Here is a 21,115-nt window from a genome sequence, read left to right on the forward strand (position 1 = left end):
ATAAGAAGGTTTGTGAACAGTGTACCTTATTTTTTGTAGAAATACACGAATCTGAATACATGTTCGGTAGGTATACACCTATAGGTGGTTACGTATGAATGTATACACTGTGTTTAATGTATACATTGTAATAGATACACATACATAGTGCCACAACATTTTAAAGATACGTACGATTAAATAAATATAGTTCGCAACTTCACGCGACCTTGACTATTTTTTTTATATTGGTCTCCGATTTTGGGGACCTCTCGTTTGGGGTATACATGTGGAATAGGGACTTTATTTAAAGATGTTTAATATTTTTTTTAAATATATTTTTTTATTTTATATTTTCGTTTCATACTTCACAATTTCTTTTTCCATTTATATTTTTATAACATTCTCTACATTTTTTACATTTCTTTCAGACACCTCCATTCATCCCTCACCGTTATTCTTGAGGCTTCTTATTTTTAAAAATGACAATACATTTTATCACAGTCTCACTTACTATTTTACACGTGTCTTTCTTTTACTTCTTGTCTGAAACTCCTTATTTTCTTTAAATTCGAATTTTATACAATTTTGTCACAGTAAGTTTTCCTTCTTGATTGTCGGGGCTTGCCCGACCATGCTTACGTAACTAGGACTTATTTCTGTGTATTAAACTTTGAATAATTGCCTTGAAAAACCTCAGGAACACAGGGCGATTTTCTTCGTCGCTTAGTAGAGAGGCATTGTTCCTAGCCTCTATACTTTTACCCAATTCAGTCTCACAGACAAACCGAAGCCCTGTAAACATGGGATAGGTGCAACAAGGTCTGGTCTACCGCAGAGTCACAGATGCTCGAGGGACTCTTCTTGAGTTTAAACCTGTGAATCCCTTGTACTCTGTGTACATCTGGTGCAAAGCCGTGTCCAGCTCGACTTTGCGCAGTAATCTGTAGACCAACGTGACTCTCGGGAAAAATATCTGTTTTGCGGTAGCCATATTTTCTTCGTATACCTCCTATTCCATTTGTCAAACGACTGTAACCTAAGCTATCGCTTGACAAACGAAACGGGCATCTCTCATACCCCGGTCGTCTTTTGCTCTTCAGGGTCGCGTCCTTGGCTAATTTTGACTGTGTTGTCGGTCCACCTTGTGAGACGAAGTTTTACTTTGAGCGTGCCAGTCCATTGTTTCGAATCCAGAACCTTAAGGTATATATAAGGCAGTGGATATATAATAATATGAATAAATGACGAGGATGGGCAACGGGGCACAAGCATGGGGCACCAATCATTTAGATTAGATAAAGCATATCATTTAACTTTACAAGAACAATCGGATTACGAAAAAATTTAGGCAGCAACTAAGCTTAGTGTACTGGTAGCTAACGAGTTAACAGAGCGCTTATCGGGCTGGAAAACTTGTCGATAAGAGCGCGCACACTCACGCAGTCAGTCAGTGCCGCCTTCGACGCCGGCGCAACACCGCGGCCGCGACGTCCACAAACATAAACAATATTATACAACTGCTATGCGCCTACATCGTAACCGGCGGTTGTTTACTAAACAGTGTTGTGACAAGGATTTCTTTTATTTTAACTTGCGCGGTTCAACGGAAGCAATTCAATAATTATTTGGTGAGTGGCGTAATTTAATAAGATTTTACCTTTATTTTCACTAAATTTAGAACTAAAAGCCTTTCCACTGAATTGTAAGTCACTACTTAAACACGTATAAATAAATAATTTTAACAGCTTCACCGAATTTTTTACAATTATCACTTTAATTGCAATTATATCTCAATAAATAGCTAATTATGCTTTTTTTACATATATATACATTTCGTACATATACTATATACTTTTTATTAATTATGTTAATAAGAGCGTTTATATTATTTTGTCTTAAAATTTTAAAAAAATGTTAAAAACATTATACATGACAGATCATAATACATAATTACAACCCCGACCGAATTGATACAAAAAAAAAACATTTTTAGTCCCGAAGATTCGATATATAAATGGACGAATCAACAGTTGTCAAATTTGCGGTTTCTAAACATTTATATGTCAATTAAAGTACATGTATCATATTTACTATATATACTTATATTTTTATATGAAGACATTTGATTACTAAGACAGAACGAAAAAATATTATCGCTTAGTTTATACATAATTTACTTCATGCCTTTTATATAATAAATGCTACATATACGCAAATAATCTATGGGGCTCTCTTTTGTTTATCATTGCGTTAACAACACAGATAATACAATAATTTGAGTTAGTCATTATTCTTTAGTGGCTAGCTTTAAAAAAGTAATATTGGACTTTTTACTATTTAAATCTTTTTTTAAATATTTAATTACTTAAATTTAGCAAATGTAGTCTTTTGTGTTGCAAAAATGTTGTTAAATTCACTAAATTCAGCCTCAAGCACTCAAACAGTTCTAACAGTTTACTGTAATTAAAACGTATTTATAGTATTTTTTACAACATAATATTACTCATAACATGTTAAAATAAAATACATACTTATTACTGAACCGGATATCGAAGGAGAAAATTATCAATAATATTTTTGTATCATTATTAGTTTTTTATGATAAAAGTACTCCGCATGTGCTCCATATGTTGATAAGTATTTAGATTAGTAAGTTGATCGATGTCTAAAAAATCTTCTCAAATTGTCCCAACAGTGAGGATATTACAAAGCGAATACAATGAAAAATTAACAAATTTGTTCATTTAACACCAACTAAAGACAAAGCAAACTTTTTAATTAAAAATTGGTTTACCACGTTCTATGGTGAAAAAAAATGAGGTGGAAATCGACATAAATACTGCATAAAAATATTAGACCATAAGCAATGGTAATCGTTGAATATTGAAGTCTTCTTCCAAAAATCTTGTATAATTGCTCTGCGAAGTATTAAAATTTAGAAAAAGGTAAACAAATAATGATTTTTTTCTAGACCGTTTCAGACAACTCTGGTATTTCATAAGCATTTCAAAACAATTCCGCAACACTAAAAGTAATCGAATGTCCAACGGAAATTCTGAACAAAACAATTTCCACTTACAATATAAATATAATAAAACGTTTTAATATACTTTATATTTGCACACGAAAAATATGTAAAGTTAGAACGTGCGGGAAATGCATTCATCGTTTAATAAAAAATATATTTACCACATCAATATATTGTAGATATAAAGATTCAAAAACACGATAAACCTGAGTTCATTGAACTGATACGTAATAAATCTATTTAGATATCCGTGCAAAGCAAACATTGAAACTCCCATTTCGTTTTCACCCACTTGTTTTCTTCATTCTTTTTTCGTATATTCCACACAAATTGAATAACGTTCTATTTAATAAGTAAACTATAATTTTAACGGTAGATAAAATTATATTCACGATTAGTTAGTAAAATCCTATTTCACAAAGTTCTTATTGTTCAAATCTATAGTTAATTCAACAGAGTCTGTGCCTCCTTTACCTACATACCGAAATGTTTTTGAAAGTTCAACGACGCAAAAAAATAAATAGGTTAATAACCGAACTCGCTTTTTCTCTCTTTATAACGACAGCGTTCAGAAATCGTTGCTCTAGTTTCATTGTACTATATCGAAATTTATGTATCGAATGCAACAAACAGTACATTTTTTTATTAAAATGATCCACGTTTAAATTGTAAATAATTTCGATTCACATCAATGAATCGCATTAGATTAAATTAGATGTGGAGTTTAATTTGATTGCTAGTATTACTTTAGTAATACGCGAAGAGACCCACAATTTTTTTAATGGAGTACTCCTCTACCATCCTTTATCATCTATCAATCGATAGAAAGAACAACAAGGCATGACTGACTATAACACTTCCTTGACTGCGCTAAGATAATTCTTCTATTTTCAAAACATATAAATCAACATTCTCAGACCCAATGACATCCAGGTTTCTTCATCTGTCATATTTCCGTGTATTGTAAATTTAACAGGACAATGTGATTTTTTCATTTGATTTCATCAATATACCGAATTAATAAATTATCTTATGTTAAAATTACCGCAAACGAACAAATTTTCACACCTGATATATAAAAAATATTCCAAATTCAAAAAATTCAAGACCTCGGCTAGTTTTTATATATGAAAATCGTGAAAAAAATCTGATAACAGTAGTAATCAATCGTGAACCGGCTACGTCAATAACGCTTACAAAAAATGTTTTCATGATAAAATTAAAACAAGTAAAATTAATAAAAATAAAATTTGTCGCAGTCAAGCTTTAATATACCATTATTTCAAAACATTATTTCATTGTTTTTGTCTATGTTTATTTCACCGAAACAAACGAAAAATAAAATTTGACATAAACAAATTACGAGCAAATAACATATTTAATAACCTAACTCAATTGTCAAATGCATATTCTTGATAAACACGCACATGTTATAGTTAATAATAGCTGCGCCCGTGATTTCGTCTACGTGGAATATAACAAAAAAATTATATCAAAATATTTTTTCTTAAATAAAAATAACCTAAGTTACTGTTTGTGACTTCCACTACCTGCCAGTAAAAATCCGTCAAAATCGGACCGGCCTTTTTAGAGATTAGCCGAAACAAAACAGACAGACAGAAAAAAATATTTTGGTATATGTACCATAAATATATTCTTATGTATGTAATAAAAAGCGGTTATTTTAACAAACAGACACTTAAATTTAAATTGTATAGATTTGTTAAAAGAATATAATTAATCTACGAGTACTTTCATACAATATTAACCTCCAATTGTTAATTGTACGCTCAGTCGTCGATTGTTACGTAAAGTAAGCAATGATACTCCGAGAGAATGCTGTGTGCGATGAATGGACCTATAGTGCATCGTGAGAGACTTATTCACTTCACACAATTGCCGGAGATTGGTTGTTATACGCTGAGTACGATCTTCCTCAAACTGCGAGCTCAGTAACATGTATACATACGTACATACATGTTCCTGTGACCACCTAACGTTAACTGTTCCTCATCGGTTTTACCAAAAAAAATTGTAAAGAATTTGTGAAGAAGAAAATTAATAAAAGAAAGTCGTCGCTTTTAATTTGCGGTCAACAGCTTGTAATTTTAAATGTAGTTCATTCTAAGTGCAAGTCAAATACAACACATAAGTATTTGTATAGTGAATAGATAAATTGATTTGTAAACATTACAATGTATGCTTTACCTCAATATATTTATCAATTTTCTATGTTATTATTAATAGCGTAGTTTGTTCATAATAAAAAATATTTTTCATTTGATTAAATCATGAATCCTGCTTACTTTGACAGACGGACTATAGAGTACCGGTAAAATATTGTGAATAAAATCTAGATATCAATCTTCTGTTTTTTATATATATAAAAACAGCTTAGCGTCTTTCAGAGAGAAAGAGCAAATCTTGAGATTTACTATTGCTACTTAAAAAAAATAATTAATCATACTTACACCATATCATAATCGTCTAAGCCATTTTCAAAAGTCTAATCTTGGTTAAAATCCATGATATAAACACCTATAGCCATTAGCGTTTGCTAAGGCATTATAAAAAATTCTTTATATGTATATTATGATAATTTGTAAAATGAATGAAAATTTATAACTCTGTCAGGACCGCTTTATGGATATTTGAAAGACATCGATGCAACACCAGCGATCTAGGAAGTTTATGTTATTTTACAAAATATTATTGTTATAATAAGCAACTAGAGCTCACATTGCTTACAAACTCGATGACTACGACATTCTATTTTTAAACATAAAGCATAGAAAGTGAAAACAGCTTAAATTTAATCACTGTTATTATATTCCTCTTTTGTCACTTCTTTTGTAAAACGAAATAAACTCACAAGCGTAAAAAGAAAGGTACTACAGGTTGACTAATATGCATTCCCATTCTGATGATATTAGATTAGTTCTACATATACAGGATAATTGCATATTAATGTAAATGCGTTAAAAAAGTGAATTTATAGCTCATTTGCTTTTAATGATTGTATATTACACCTTATCCAAAAATTAATAGTTCCGGAAATAATAAATAACGTTATGGTAATATAGTAAGTAAAGTCATTTTCAAAATTCGGATTACTACATATTTGTCATTGTACTCGTTTCTACACATATATCTCTGATATACCATAATCGCCATGCTTGGCAGACGGGTTGGCGATACGCTGTTGCGCATCTTCTCAAAACTGAACTGAACACTGGGAATCTTATATAATTAGTGACAAAAATGTAGATTATATGAGATTGTATCCCGGAAATCGAACCTGCAACCTACGATCGCAATTCACAGTCCTCTGCTGCTACGCTACCACTACTCAACTATGTGTATAATACTAATAATTGTTTATTATTTGTCCCTGCATGCTTTTTACAGCTAGAAGTTATTTTCCGGTCGCATTCCGATGGAGAAAATAGATTAATGTAAATATTTCTTTACGTAATACATCATTAATATATGTCACTTTAAAGAAAATGATAGGAAATAAGTGTAAAAATTTTAAATATCTTTGTTAACCAGTGAGCCAGACATTCTTTTAAACCAATCACTCTTTAAATTTGGAAAATCAACGAAAACTCTTTGTTTTTTATAATTTGTAGTGAAATGTAAGCAATTCTTGAGTCTTTATTTTAGATAAGCTTTGTTAAGAGGACTTATCGCCTTTTATACGTAGCAAATGCAATGATGCTTCTAGATCGTAATACAGTAATCCGAACCGAATGGAGGCGCGGTTCTATTAGCAAACCCGTCTAGAGCGCAAGCATCGCCTTTCTTGGTTCACTAGCATATCGTTGCTTTGTTTTTGTAGCCAAACAACTTTCGATTCGTAGTACATGAACTAAGATTTTTTTGTAATTATATTATAAGCTTCCATTTTTATAATCAAAACATAATTTCACGTTGCATAGGATATATAATATACCCATATATGTTTGCAAAAATCATAGATTTCTATCAGAACTACTAAAATGGTGTCACCTGACATGGCTAATTCCTGTGTAACGTTGTACCTAATTATTTAAACCATATTTACATATAATAGCACTCTTAAATGACACAAGGCCTTCCCGGTGTCGACTTCGCGGAACAGTATGAGCTAGTATGCCATGACAAGCTGTACATCAACGAATTTGACGTTCTTGCCCTAGGCTTCAATCAGGTGGATCGTCAATATAGTTAAGGTCGCGGAAAGTCGCTGAATATGGGCAGTGCACCACCGGTCATTATAGCGATCATTGGAGGAAGCCTATGCCTTGCAGTAGGCGTCTACTGGCTGATATGATGATGATGGTGATAAAATAATTACAGAAATAATATAATAAGGGTGTATTAACAAAAGGACCATGAACTCCAGGTTTTTAAAATAATTACATAAATATACAATAGCTTAGGTCAAAGTTATCATTAAAAAACCTGTCAATTGCTACAACTTAACAAAAGATTTTAAAAGACATTTTGTCTTTGATTTTGTAATTCATCATATGATACAGTAAAACACTACTATCTGCTTATTGTATGGATCATTATATTTTGAGTTGATCATTTATGGTAAAAAAACAATTAACCAATAATTTTTTTTAAATAATTCATGTCGATTTTTGCAAGGCATCGTTCTTAAAATTCAAGCACGCCGAACAACAAAGTCATATTTGTCAACTATATCACGTTATTAGTGAAACCTGTAACCACACAGTCACTCAACGATTCATGGAGGGTTTTCTCTGAATTTCTCTACGAGATAAATCAGATACGAGAAGATGCATGGAAAAAAGGAAGTAACCACCATAGCGCAGCAGATTGACAAGTTTGAATGGTAATAAGCAAGCTACATAGTGCAGAACAGAAGGCTATCAGAGCTTTAAAGTTCTGGAATGTAGATCACGGATAGGAGGATAGGTAAAGGACGTAAACGCACAAGGAGACCAGACAACTTTCTTAAGGTCGTCAGAAGAAACTTATGTCCAGTAGTGGTAGGCCTAAGACTGAGATATTGTATATAATGTTTATAAGAAATACTTATTCCTTCACGAGGGTCTTTTACGAGTACATTTATCGAATTGATAAAAATGATATTGTAGTATGAGGTTCCTACTTCTTTTATTAATGATTAACTATTTATAACAAAGGGAATATATTTCACAGAAATTATTTTCTTTATAGATATGGCCATGAAGGAATGGTTGCAGTGGTTACCACCGCCAAGGTCACTGCTTGCGCTACTGCTTGCGGTCACCGGATTCAGCAGCAGATTGTTCGCCTCTTACGTAACTCACTCTCCCACTCTTCTTGTGGACACCTGCCATGCTCTGTGCAGGCTTGTTGGGCTCATCACCACACTGCTTTCCTATAAGGTATGTTATAAATTACAGATTTGTATCCAGTACAACAGTGGCATTTGGCAAGAAAGCTAGGTGGCCACTGGGTCCTTAACTTTCTGTAACCTTAATTCTGGAGCGGGAATCACGGATCGGCAAGCGCAAGGAACGACCAACAAGAGGGACAGAAGACACAGCATGCTAGCGGCTTCAAACCGGTCTTGTTAAAAACTTTTAAGATAGTCCTAAGCACAGATAGATCTGTGGTCGTCCTATTGCTGAAATGATGTTGATTTTTTATAAAATTATCAAGATCACTTCAACAGTTATTTATTCTACGGAAGATATATACTCGTATATAACATATTTATAGGTGAACTCTTCACATCTTAAACGAGTTATTAAACCACTAACACGTAGCCTAAAATATTTAAATAGCTATTCAATTTTTATCAGTTCGATCTCTTTAAAAGTGGTAATCAAAGTAAATAGCCATGTTATTTTTAAAAAGCAATAAAACATTGACACATACGTACATTACTATATATGATGTATCTGATCGTCAATACATGGATCTATATCAGCTTTACGTAAATTATTTTAACAAATTAAACAGGAACATTGTGAACAAATATGTTTATATTTAAACTTACGAAATAATTTTAATAAGCCCTCTCTATATGGCAGAAGATTGGTTAAAAAATCAATAAATAATCTCAAGATGAATCAAATACAACATTTACTATGCTACTAATTTTAACTATTCATTTTAACAGATCCACGCAGACATTAAAGATTTTATAATGTTTGCCTGTTTATTTGCACCTTAATGTTGACTAGCTGAATTCAACAGGTTATTTATTTTTATTGACAAAACTTCTTTCGTAAGCTGTTATTTTTTTTCTACTCCGTTTTTTTGTTGTGTTTTTTTTGTACTCGGATAAACGGTTCATGTACACGAGAAAACAATGCCAATATAAATATATATATATATTCATTATATATTAAACATAATATAATATATATATATATATATATATGTATACATATATATATATATATATATAACACAACGAGTTGTAAATAAAAAAAATATGAATTATGTTTAATATATAATATACACAAATGAATGAGTATAGTACCCGGATTTAGCACGTTGTAACTTTTATTTTTGACAATTTATTCATCATGTTTGGATAATAAAAAGTAATGAGTACCCGTGCCAACTGAGATGGTAATAAGCATATCTAAATAGATAGCTTTGTTTTTATTGCAAAAAATGGCTTTTTAAATGTACTATACATAGGTTGTATATTTTGTAGTGTAAATATCATAAATAAGCTTGACAACAATAATGTACCACGTAACTTCTCAAGTACAAAAAAAGCTATCATTCATATTCGGAGAAGTTCGGTGCCGTCAACCTTTGATGCTTTTAACTTCGTCGAACTCAGGGCTCAAATCCGCAAGCTAAAAATAGCAATTATCAAGGTCGGGTGGCGTTAAACGAAAAGAAAACGCTGCGACGTTATCCATGTAATTTCCAGCAAAATCTACATATTTCTAGTTATCTGATTAGCATCTAGCTGTCACAACAGACTTCACAGTTTCAAATGTTGTGTTGTGCGCAGACGCAACAAGAAAATAAAAAGATGGTCTCTATAGAAAAAAAAATACTAAAACTTATCTCAGAATGATCAAGTTTATTAAGTGATTTAAAGTCGTAATAATAAAGAACCATTTATAAAATTAAGACGACGATTAACGACTCATTACAAAAAAAGTATAATATTGTAATATTTACATAATTCTGTTTTATTGTGCATTATATTTTATCACACTTACACTTATGCTTTTTGTTTTGATTAACGTCAAATGTATGACACCAATCTGGTGTTTTAATTTAATCTTAAGTTTGTATGGGAAAACAAAATATTTTTTAATGTTTTTCCTTAATTTTCTCTATTGTTCCTCTATGAGTACCTTCATTATGTTTTATAACAGTGGTTATACAGTGATTCGTGATCCTATGTGTAGTAATTACTTCAAAATGTTTTACATAAAATTATTTTTGCTATTGGAATGCGATGGGCCAATAACTTCTGACGGTACAAAGTTTTCGGGGATCAGGCAGATTGGTTTTTGCGCAGAGTAATGGTACTCTCTACAATTACTCTATGGACAGTAATTGTTAATTTTTTTACATCTACAAGCAATCATACTGTATATAAATTTGGACAGCATCTTTTAATACTCGTTAACCTTCTTCACAGTACGAGCGCGCTGATGAAGGCGCAGGGCGAGAAGGTCGACTCCGCAACACATTCGGCTGGGCTCGCATTGAAGTCGTCGGCCGCTTGTCGGTCCACGTGTTGTTCGCGTCGTTTGCTTTGGCGCTGGTCGTCAACGCGTTGCAGCTCGGCGTACACTCGTCACATGTGCAACCACCTCGTTACCCAAAAGTTATTGTCGGAAGCGCTGTATTGGGTTTACTGCTACATACAATAAATTACATGTTATTGGCTGGTGAGATATTTATATATTTTCTCTATTTAATAATATGTAATATATATGGACTTAACATACCGGCTGTCCCACGCCTGCTTCGAGTGCAAGACCATTTAGGTAATTACATAAAATGCATTCTTGGTAATTTTTAGCATGCTAAAAAATATTCTGGCCAAGTTTTATACCTATGAGAGCTATGGTTAATAAGATAGCCTTTTTTTAAGCCTTTATGAGGAATTCTCGCTTAACACCTATTACGACGGGAATTTCATAAAATCCGCTCTTAGCAGATCTATGTCAGTACACAAGTGGAAATCTCTTATATATTCAGGTAGAATAAACTAAGTATGACTTTTGTTTTATCTATAGTAAGCTAAAAATTACATTAAGTCTTGTTAATTTTTTTAAAATCCGTTTTTAATCAAAGTTGTTTTTTTATATTTTTGTTTACCAACATGCGTTCGCGGGCGTTTAGTGAATGCTTTTTATTAATTAAAACAGAAGTGTTAATAAAAAAGTTTAATTTTTAAAATATATTGAATTTGAAAACTAATAAATTTTCTCTGCCAAATCTTTTATCTGGATTCACTGATCAAGGCTCTGACTTACACTGTATGACAGTCTGTAAATAATATTTTTTGTCTTTATTAAACATTGCTCCTACACAGACCTACATTTTCGGATTCAAATATTAACAAACATGATATTACCAGATGATAAAAAAAACTATATTGTACACACAGTGGACGCCAACCTCCGTTATAAAAATAAAACTGTGTCTAGGCATTTGGGCTGGGAGGCAATGTGTGAGCAACCAAAAATACCTCCTACCTCGAATGAGAGTATCTCACAAAATACCTCACGTCATGCGAAAGGCAATAAAAATAATCATATTAATCTAACTTTTTATATTAGTTTTGACGCAATCAGTAATATGAATTAGTATTGAAACATATTTTAAGAACGTAGTTTTTATAAAAGAAAATCTTTAATTTTAAACGGTATACCCAAAAACATTATGTTTTTATTTAAAGAAATTTAGCTTTATCAATCAGAAATTTTAATGATAATTTTTTTTTAAGAATGAATAAAAAAAAGTGTGATCGCAATCTTAAAACTACTAAAATAATATAAATAACTATATCATTTTATAGGAAAACTTAAAATTGTATGTAGCCAACGATTTTTGGTAAAATAGAACAATATTAGCGTAACTAATTAATATACATGAAATAAAATATTATTTCGAAAAGTACATATTTAACATAACTCGTGGTTTATACAAGTATCGTGCGAAATAACCTTTGAAAATAATGGAACCTTTGAAATTCCTGACGGCAAAAAACTGTTTATTTCCCCGGTTCATTATAGCTTAACATACGGTGTTGACAATTTTGTGAATTTACAAAGAAATAATGCATGATTCTATTTTAATAATTCCAGTAAGAAATCAGTCAAGTAAACATCAAACACGTAATGATATATGACGCCATTTTTGGTCAAATCAGTCTTGAATCTAACCTTTGAGGATTTAACAGATCATCGTTTCAGTCTTAGACCGTCCACAATTAGCCATGTGCTAGCCTCATAGATTTCCAATAGGACCAGTTGAAAGCGGTCTGCACCCAGCGTCTTCCGACAACTTTAACAGGGTCTTCCTTGTAGTTTTATGTAATATACTTTATGAGAAATTTTAATTTAATCATAAATTATTTATATTTTTCAAAGTTCTTGCATTCTTGATTTTGTGGGCGTATGTGTATTACAAATATTAAAATACAATAACAGCAAAAACATGTAATAAATTCAAGTAGCTATATTCCTGAAAGTTTCTCTGTTAGATGTGAGTATCATGCCTTTGTCATTTAACTAATGTTAAAAATGTTTCCGGATAACTTAAGACTATTTATAAGCTATGAAATCATGCATTTTTTAAATTATGTTTAAATGACTTAGGTCGCGAGTTGAGCTACAGTCGTCGCTTAAGTATGACCGAGGGAGGAGGAGTGGTGCTGAAGACAGGTTCAGGAGAGCCAGTATTGGCCCACGCGCCGATCGACATCGTCAGTAGGTCACCTCCACAATTATTATTTTTTTCGCTATATTTGAAGTACAAATAATCAGGTAAAACAAAGGTAACATACCAGACTAATGACCTACACATTATATCACTTTTTAACACAATTCACACATACATTATCGGTATAACACATATACATTTCATAGTTTATCATCTTTTTAGCAACACCAGTTCTAGAATTAGACGGATACAGGCCTCCTACATAGATTTCCAATAACACTCTTTGGAAGTGCCCTAAGCGGCAAACCCCGCGGACATCTCTTCTGCACGCAATGTGCTACTTCAACTTGCCAGTCTGTTGGGATATGTCAGTTATGTTTATCTACGGATTGCCCCAATCCTGTCTCAATACGACCTAGTTGAATAACCCCGTGCATAGTCCTTTCCATATCTCATTTGGCGACTATCAGCTTGCCAATAAGTCATCTCAAGTATCTGGTAGTTTAAAACAGCACATCTGTACAATAGACTACCCAAAGATTTGAAGAAATATAAAGATATTGTAACATTAAAAACAAACATGTGTGCATGGTTTTGTTTATATATCTAAGCGGTATTAAAATCGTTAATACAATGTAATGGAATTTGTTTCATTTTTAGAAAATTTGCTAGTATCATGAGAATAAATTCTTTGAACCCTTGTTATCCGTATTAATGAACGTGTAAACTTCTAAAGTATGATATTACCCTCTATGAGAAAAAACCTTCATAATACTTTACGTATTAACATTATTTTCCCAAAAAAAAGTTGTCTTTATCAAAGTCTGAATGAATGTTACGCTTGATGGAATAACAACAGTTAACACATTTTTTTTAAAGTTTTTTGACGGAAATTACTTTCATTAACATATATATCGTTTATTTTCAGCAATTTAATTAAAATATGTAGAATATCCAAAAGCATTATTAAATCGACACTACAAGCATGTTAAATTTAAACAAGAGTTCCGCATTTCAATCTAACTTATATTAATCGGTATTCAAATAAGTTGGCAATAAAATCACATCGACGAATTAAAAAATTCAAACAAACTCTTTTGTTTCCCATGATGGTTATAATTCTTTTATTTAATTTCAATAACATTTTCATTCAATATTTAAAATAATGTCACCTGGTCTTTGTAAACAATAGTAATTCTTTTCATGTTCATTCAATGTTTTTCTCTGTTTACTTTATAAACAGATGTTTTGTGCGATTGCAAATAAAACCTTGTCAAGCGTGAATAGTTAATATTCCGTTAAGTACCGTATTTTGCTTCTAAAAGTTTTTCTGTAATCACTATTCGTTCAAATTTTTCTGCTACCGGATACCCTTTGTATGCTATTAACAACCGAAAATTATTTAATAAATATGCTACTGTAAAAGGCGATTAATACAGTATCTACCATACCAGTCCCATGCTCTGGTGCAAAAGGATGACGGTTGGTAAGGGAAGCTCTAAAGCCTGCCACCGGTCATCGCAAGGCAGTTATGTGACCAATAACTTCGCCGCCATATTAATAAAGAAGCGGTTGCAGGAGCCTAGAAGAACTAAACGGCCACAAAAAATTGAGAGTAGAAGGTTTCCGCTTAAAAATTTCCTAAGGAAATTCTCCTTATGAGGGAGTCACGATTCTCTGTAATGTGCATTACGTCGCGAGCAGGTAACAATATAAATCAAAACTCAGGGATCTAATAACAGTTTTTTTAAACCAGGTAGCCTGTTTGCAATCGGCGCTGGGCTGACCTCGGAATGGGAACCAGAGGTGGCTCGCATCGCAGACCCGGCGCTGTCAGCGTGCGCAGCCATCGTGCTTGTGATCTTCAACTATCCTTTTAGTATGTACAGCTTTGGAACAAAACAAATACTGTAGCTACATCACCATCATCATCATATTAGCCGATAGGCGGATACTGCAAGGCCCCGAAAGTTCGGCACAATGACCATTCTTGCGCTGCCCGTATTCAGCAACTTCCCGCGTGTTTGACTATGACGTCGACCCACCCAGTGGCAGGCATAAACAAGCCGCATTTACCTGCTTGTGGTCACCGTTCAGCCCCAACTATAGGTATGAATGAATTTGTCATATGTTATGAAAGATAAGTACCAAATATATTTAGAAGTAGAATCATTCTCGAACGCAGAATTTTTCACCATTTTTGTGCATATCTTTAGCCTTTCTAAAATTCTTATGTCCCCTACCTATGTAACATTCACAATTTTTAGATTAAGCAAAAGAACTAAATACATTTCAAGTCCAATAACGAATTGCCTCCTTTAACATTCAAACTGTTCTCATGTGGGGCGTGGGCCCCACTTTGGGAAACTGCTGCTGCTCTTAATTAACAGAAATAAAACACATGTAAAAATGAAACAGCAATGAAAATTACTTGGCTATTTATACACTCGCGGGAATAATATCATAATGGTTTCGTATCGAATGGCCCGTTGTGGCGACATTGGTCAACGCCTGGTCCATTGTTGCCACGTTTTTGGAGGCGGGTGATATGTCAAACAAGACGACTGGTCATACGAAGTAGACTTTGTTCAAAGCTTGCCGTTAGCCTTGACGCACGGGTAAATAGTTGTGCGATGACATGTGGCGTCTAATGTGTTCATTATACTCGTATATACAGAGTAATCGGCTATTAGGGTAAAAGCTTTAAAGAGGTAAATGAATAGCACACAGAATTTACCGACAATTAATGTATAATGTAGTTGAAGAACAGCTCCCTCATTTATAATGCTTTTACATCCATTACCAATTATGTAAATGAGTAAAATTATAACTAATTTTCAGACAAACGAGCAGTAAATTAATTCCTTTAAAGCTATTACACCTATTACCAAACATTCTGTTTACAATTTGACCCATATCATGGTGATATAATGTTAATAAAAAAGTGCCATGAAAATAATTAAAAAATTAATATTTTCATTATACTTACGATAAATATGCAATTAATAAAAGTATAACACTCACGAACGTTAAAGAAAAATTTGGCGTGTAAGATTAAAACAGCTGAAATGAACGTAATCACATTAACGACCTATTGTTACAATAGGCCTTGTTTGTTTCTCACGAGTACGAAATATTTCTAAATACGAGAACGTCTATTTCTTTTAAGCTTAGACCTAAGTTACTTGTAAATTCCTTTCTTCGTGTTACTTCGTATATATATAAAGTGGATGGTACAAAAGTTTCAAAGCTTTTACACCTATTTCCAATCATCCCTGTATAAAGTGATTACTAACAAATATTTTACATTCATTTATTTTGTAATCGGAATGCCACAGGCCAATAACTTCTAGCAGTACAGTCTCCACCAGCAGATAGTGAAGAATAATTAATTCTTATATTTAGCTCGAATTTTAGTGTTTGTCGAATTGTGTGGAATGAGGGCGCTTCTTCTTATTAAATTATGTTATTAATTATAAATATAACAATAACCAACATACCAGTACCAATCAGCCTGTGTATTTTTAAATAAGGAAAAAATATGGGTTGCACTATTGATCTCAAAAGGTATGTGAATATCGGGCCGCCATAACAACTAAATCCTCTTTTGTATAAAAACCTATTAGCTCGCGGATTCCGGAGTCCGAAGAAGTTGTAAAAGCCACCATAAAGGCTACCAAATCGACTTATAATTCAGCATTCGAGCGGTTACGACATTGAGTAGAATTTTTTCTTAAATTGACTCGGTTGGTAAACTTATTTCTTAAAATTGTAATGCCTTTTCGTAAGTCAATTTGTATCTCCGTTACACACCAATACTCAATATTTTCAGCTGTCAAATTTAACTACGGATCACACGCATGATTATCGATCATAAATTAGTTTATTTCGAGAATAAAGCAAATTGATACTCTTTGTTTTAAAATATATTGTTTATTTACTAATATTAAAACAAATCCTTTTACTGTTTACAGGAAAGGTAAAAAAATTAACAAATGTTACAATTAAGTATTTGTCTTATATGTGCGTACTTAAACTTACTTATATTAACACTGATTATTTTTATGATATTATTCCAGCAGGTGTATAAATAGCTATGATATTCCGTAATAGCGTTCCGCATAGAGTAATTTTGCGATTTACTTCACACAATAACCAATCTTTTAATTTAGGATGGAGAATTTCTCTATGAGCAGAAAATTGTCTTTATCTAAAAGTATAACGCCTAAACACCAATATTGTCGACTGTATACTCATTTCATTATTTTTGCTTTCTGATCAATTCGATTAATTTTTTTCTATAAAATATTAACTGTAAAATATTCACTATACTGTAAATGGCGTCAAATCAAAGTGAGTAGTAGTCTTTGGCTAATGTGATTATAATCTTAGGTAAAGTTGGAGTAATTTTAAATCAAGTAAATTTTGTAATACCAAAATTCGAACTGTAAATATAAAAAGTTTTAAAGGTCCGAGTAATGGAAGTGGAGTTCAGGCGTCTTAATGAAACAAAAGTTATCTGTCAAAATGACTACTTGGTCATTTACCCTTTTCAACTAACAAGACTCATCGGACACACGCAGTGCGTGCAGAATATAGGAGATTAATATTTACGTCAGTAAGTTCTTGGAAACTTGAAATTTAAGATGAATCGTTATATAAATCTTTTAAGACAGCAAATAGGAAGTGGCTGCTGCTAATCCATCATCGCGTGATTTACGAGCGTTACAAAATAAGTACCGAAACAAAACGAATGCGTGTTGTATTCAAATTACATAAAAATGATCTCACTAAAGTATGCAATGCTGTGAAAACAATTGTTGTTTTCGATGCCCGATATTATTTGAAATTTCCAGTTAAAGTGAACAGAATCAAATCAGTACAGTATCATAACTTTAATGTGAGTGAATCTAATCATATCTTTTGGTATATGATTTTCACGCTTTGATCGATAAATAACTATATCAGATTTCTGAATATTGTGAAACTCGCAAAAGCAGTTAGGGCATAACGAATTCATTCTAGACGATTACTGATATTATTAGGCTTTCCTTTTCTTGCTTTTAAATTTGAAATTGCAGGTACATTATTAAATGAAACTTATTTATTTAATAATATGCTTATATATTATTATGTAATAGCATTAAGGAGTTTTAGTTGACCTAAGTGCGTGAAACTTGGTTTGTTGACTCATTTGCAGGATTGATATTATAACGTGTACATGTCGGTGGTAGGTAATATTATAAGTAGTAACTTATAATATTAAATTAATAAACTATTTTATTTTACTACCGATCAAATAATCGTTTGTAAATTTTTGACGAATACTTTTGATTTGATTTAAATATTCCTGGCGAAATGATAGCTTTAAAAATCCATATTTCCTACAAGAAAACTATTATTAATTCATCGCGACGAGTGGGATTAATGTCATTATCATTTTCCTCGTTAGTGCGTTCTGCTGGGCTCGTTCTTCTGCAAACGGTCCCTGAAGGTCTGGGAGCATGCGAGCTACGCGAGGCGGCCATGCGTGTGCCCGGCGTGCTCGCTATACATGAACTGCACGTGTGGCAACTGGACCGCGACAAGATTGTCGCCACAGCTCATATAGCTTACGGTTCACATGAAGTAAGTTGAATTCATATTATTTTATATCACGAATTTTTTTGAAGGTAAAAAGTCTTTCATTATCGTTTTAAATTTATTGTTAATTTAAATTAACGTATAAAAACACGAATTAATGAGAAATAGTAATAAAATAATAAAGTAATATAAAAATAAATAAATTGTCTAACTCCTTTTACATCTAAAAGGTCTTCTCTTCTTCTTTTTATGTTTAAAATTACCAAGAATCGATTTTATGGAATTAGACTTACAAAAGGCAATGCGAGCCAAGTGATGGAGTAGTTTATAGAGAATAGATTGCATACTTTAATGTAATGGTAATATAACATAATTACTGATTTGGAATAATTAATTTCAGGACTACTTGCGGAACTCTGAACTAGTTTGTGATGTTTTCAAACGACATGGTATTGGTCTGGTAACACTACAGCCGGAGTTCACTCTATCTTCAATTAGTGGTAAGCATATCCGAATAATAATCTATAAAATAAATTTTTAATCTATGTCAATATTCGGCATGACTGAACATTGAATTTCATGGATACTTTTATGGACTTTGATTATAATTATTCGTAAAAATTATTACTAAAGCACCGTTTACAATTCATTAGATATACAGTTGGTTTAATCATCGGCAACGTATTAAGTTAGCGGAGTAACTTACTGCGAAATTTTTAAGAAATCGCTCAAAATTAAATTTAAATTTTTTATAAACAGATTTAAAAAAAAACTATTAGAAACACTTCAATTTTTTTTAAATAGTATTTAAAAGAGAACATAAATATGACTTTTTTATGCTTCGCAGGTACAGAAGAAGAGAAAAAGGCATTAATAGATTTTGCAAATATAGCATGTTCTTGCCCTTGCGCGAAAGAATGTACAGCACCACGCTGTTGTGAAACACCCTTAAAGCCTTTGATAACTCGCATTTAATAGCGCGAATTAGAAACGGTGATAGTTGAATAAAGAGACACAAGTGAATTTAAATATTAGGTTAAGAGTTTTACATACATATTAGTTCAACCAAAGACTTGCTACACGATATGAAAGGTGTTTTCTATTCACAAGGTAAAAGAAGAACCCACGAACGATTAAGTGAAAGTGTTAAAAACTCGGCATGAGTCCGCGTTTTTTTGCTCCGTTATTGAATGGTAATGAAATTAAATTCTATGATAACGTTATGTCGAAACAGAATAAAATCAATTAAAATACTTAAATCAATAAACAACCGACTGCGCCAATTTTTATTATGGCCGAATTATTTGTCTTTTTAAATTATAAGATAATGCGCCATATTAATTAAATGAATTGATGAATGAAAGTATTAAATATGTTTTTACGTTAAATTTTACAACGACAAACATTTCACATTATCTAAAAAAACGTTAACCCATAAATATTATGAAAAAAGGAAACATTATCAATTAATTTAAGAAAATTTTAAGAGGCAACGTTTGCATTGTGTTTTTAAATCATATATCAAATTAATTATTTAACTAGACTATCTAATAGCACTATTCACGTTTTGTTAAGCTGGAAGTAAAAAATCGTGATAATTTATTTAAGGTAATATTTTTTATATATATTAAACTAATCCCGGAGTCCTATAAAATAATTTTATTATCAACAATTATTATGACATCAAAAGAACCACTTAAAAAGAGAACAGCCCGAATGAAACACCATATTATATAATCTTTTTTATTTTAGGGAAAAACTAGAAAACTTGTAGGTACATACAATACTTGATTGAAGGTTAACACTACGTTGACATATCTACGAACAGGCCTAATTTATTGATATTACTTCCTAATTAAAAAGTTAACGCGCTTAATGATCACAGTTATAGCTTTACTGAGTACCTCATACTATCCAACTTTATAAGTACATATCTAACTCTAGTTAATAAACTTTTCTTTTAATTGAAGCACTTTTACTAAAACATTTCATCTAACACGATTGAATTGTTTTTCACGCTTTCGCAAAACATTTTGTCATACAAAAGTCAAACTAAAAATTAAAATTATTATTTTCGAAGTACAGTAAAAACTATAGTAGTTACTACCTACTAATAAATCCGAAAAAGAAAAGAATGTGAAGTGTTATTTCAAGAAATTCTATAAACATCCGATAAACATATTAATGTCAAATTCTAAAACACGATTTAGACATTTAAAATTTATTTTAAACGTAAGTTTTAGGCCGTGTATAAAAAATTAGATAACGATTAAAGATTGAATTGGATTAAGAATGGTTCGATATACATAATGAATGATTTGACAGTATTAAATGGGTTACTTCTTACAAACTTGATTATATGCTCAAGTATTTAAGTTAATATATAAATGCCTATAAATTAGTGTACAAAGCATTGACGATGTTTGTTTGTCAATTGAAATACAAGTTTCAAAAACATTGCTTTTTTATTACTTCACTATTTACTCCTATTTCCCTAAGTTACAGAATTCTAAAGAAAATATTTTACGGCTTATCAATAAACCGTAAAAGTTTAGGTGCAAAAGAATTTGAACATCATTGGATATCACAATGTAGGCGCTATTGCGTGCGATTTATAATATCTAATCACATTGAGGCGATATACAG

General features: G+C 31.8%; 1 protein-coding gene across 1 annotated transcript; it reads left to right on the top strand.

The window, feature by feature from the left end:
- The first annotated feature begins 1,410 nt into the window (after positions 1-1,410).
- On the top strand, positions 1,411-20,862 carry ZnT77C (Zinc transporter 77C). Its single transcript, XM_068771836.1, has 8 exons — positions 1,411-1,610; positions 8,204-8,394; positions 10,632-10,884; positions 12,823-12,933; positions 14,643-14,765; positions 18,339-18,514; positions 18,870-18,969; positions 19,317-20,862. The coding sequence occupies exons 2-8, from the start codon at positions 8,206-8,208 to the stop codon at positions 19,442-19,444; spliced, it is 1,080 nt and encodes a 359-aa protein (XP_068627937.1). The 5' UTR covers positions 1,411-1,610; positions 8,204-8,205; the 3' UTR covers positions 19,445-20,862.
- Positions 20,863-21,115: the final 253 nt, after the last annotated feature.

This window comes from Battus philenor, unplaced genomic scaffold, assembly GCF_028537555.1.
Source record: "Battus philenor isolate CCGP_79_NKW_IND1 unplaced genomic scaffold, ilBatPhil1.0.hap1 SCAF_4, whole genome shotgun sequence".
In the NCBI taxonomy this organism is placed as follows: Eukaryota; Metazoa; Arthropoda; class Insecta; order Lepidoptera; family Papilionidae; genus Battus; species Battus philenor.

What these genes read in the sequence shown, in the direction of transcription:
- ZnT77C (XM_068771836.1), top strand. Translation starts at nt 8,206, where the DNA reads ATGGCCATGAAGGAATGGTTGCAGTGGTTACCACCGCCAAGGTCACTG. An exon ending in AAATTACATGTTATTGGCTG is followed by an intron (nt 10,885 to 12,822) that starts GTGAGATATTTA and finishes TAAATGACTTAG; the next exon opens with GTCGCGAGTTGAGCTACAGT. An exon ending in GATCTTCAACTATCCTTTTA is followed by an intron (nt 14,766 to 18,338) that starts GTATGTACAGCT and finishes TTTCCTCGTTAG; the next exon opens with TGCGTTCTGCTGGGCTCGTT.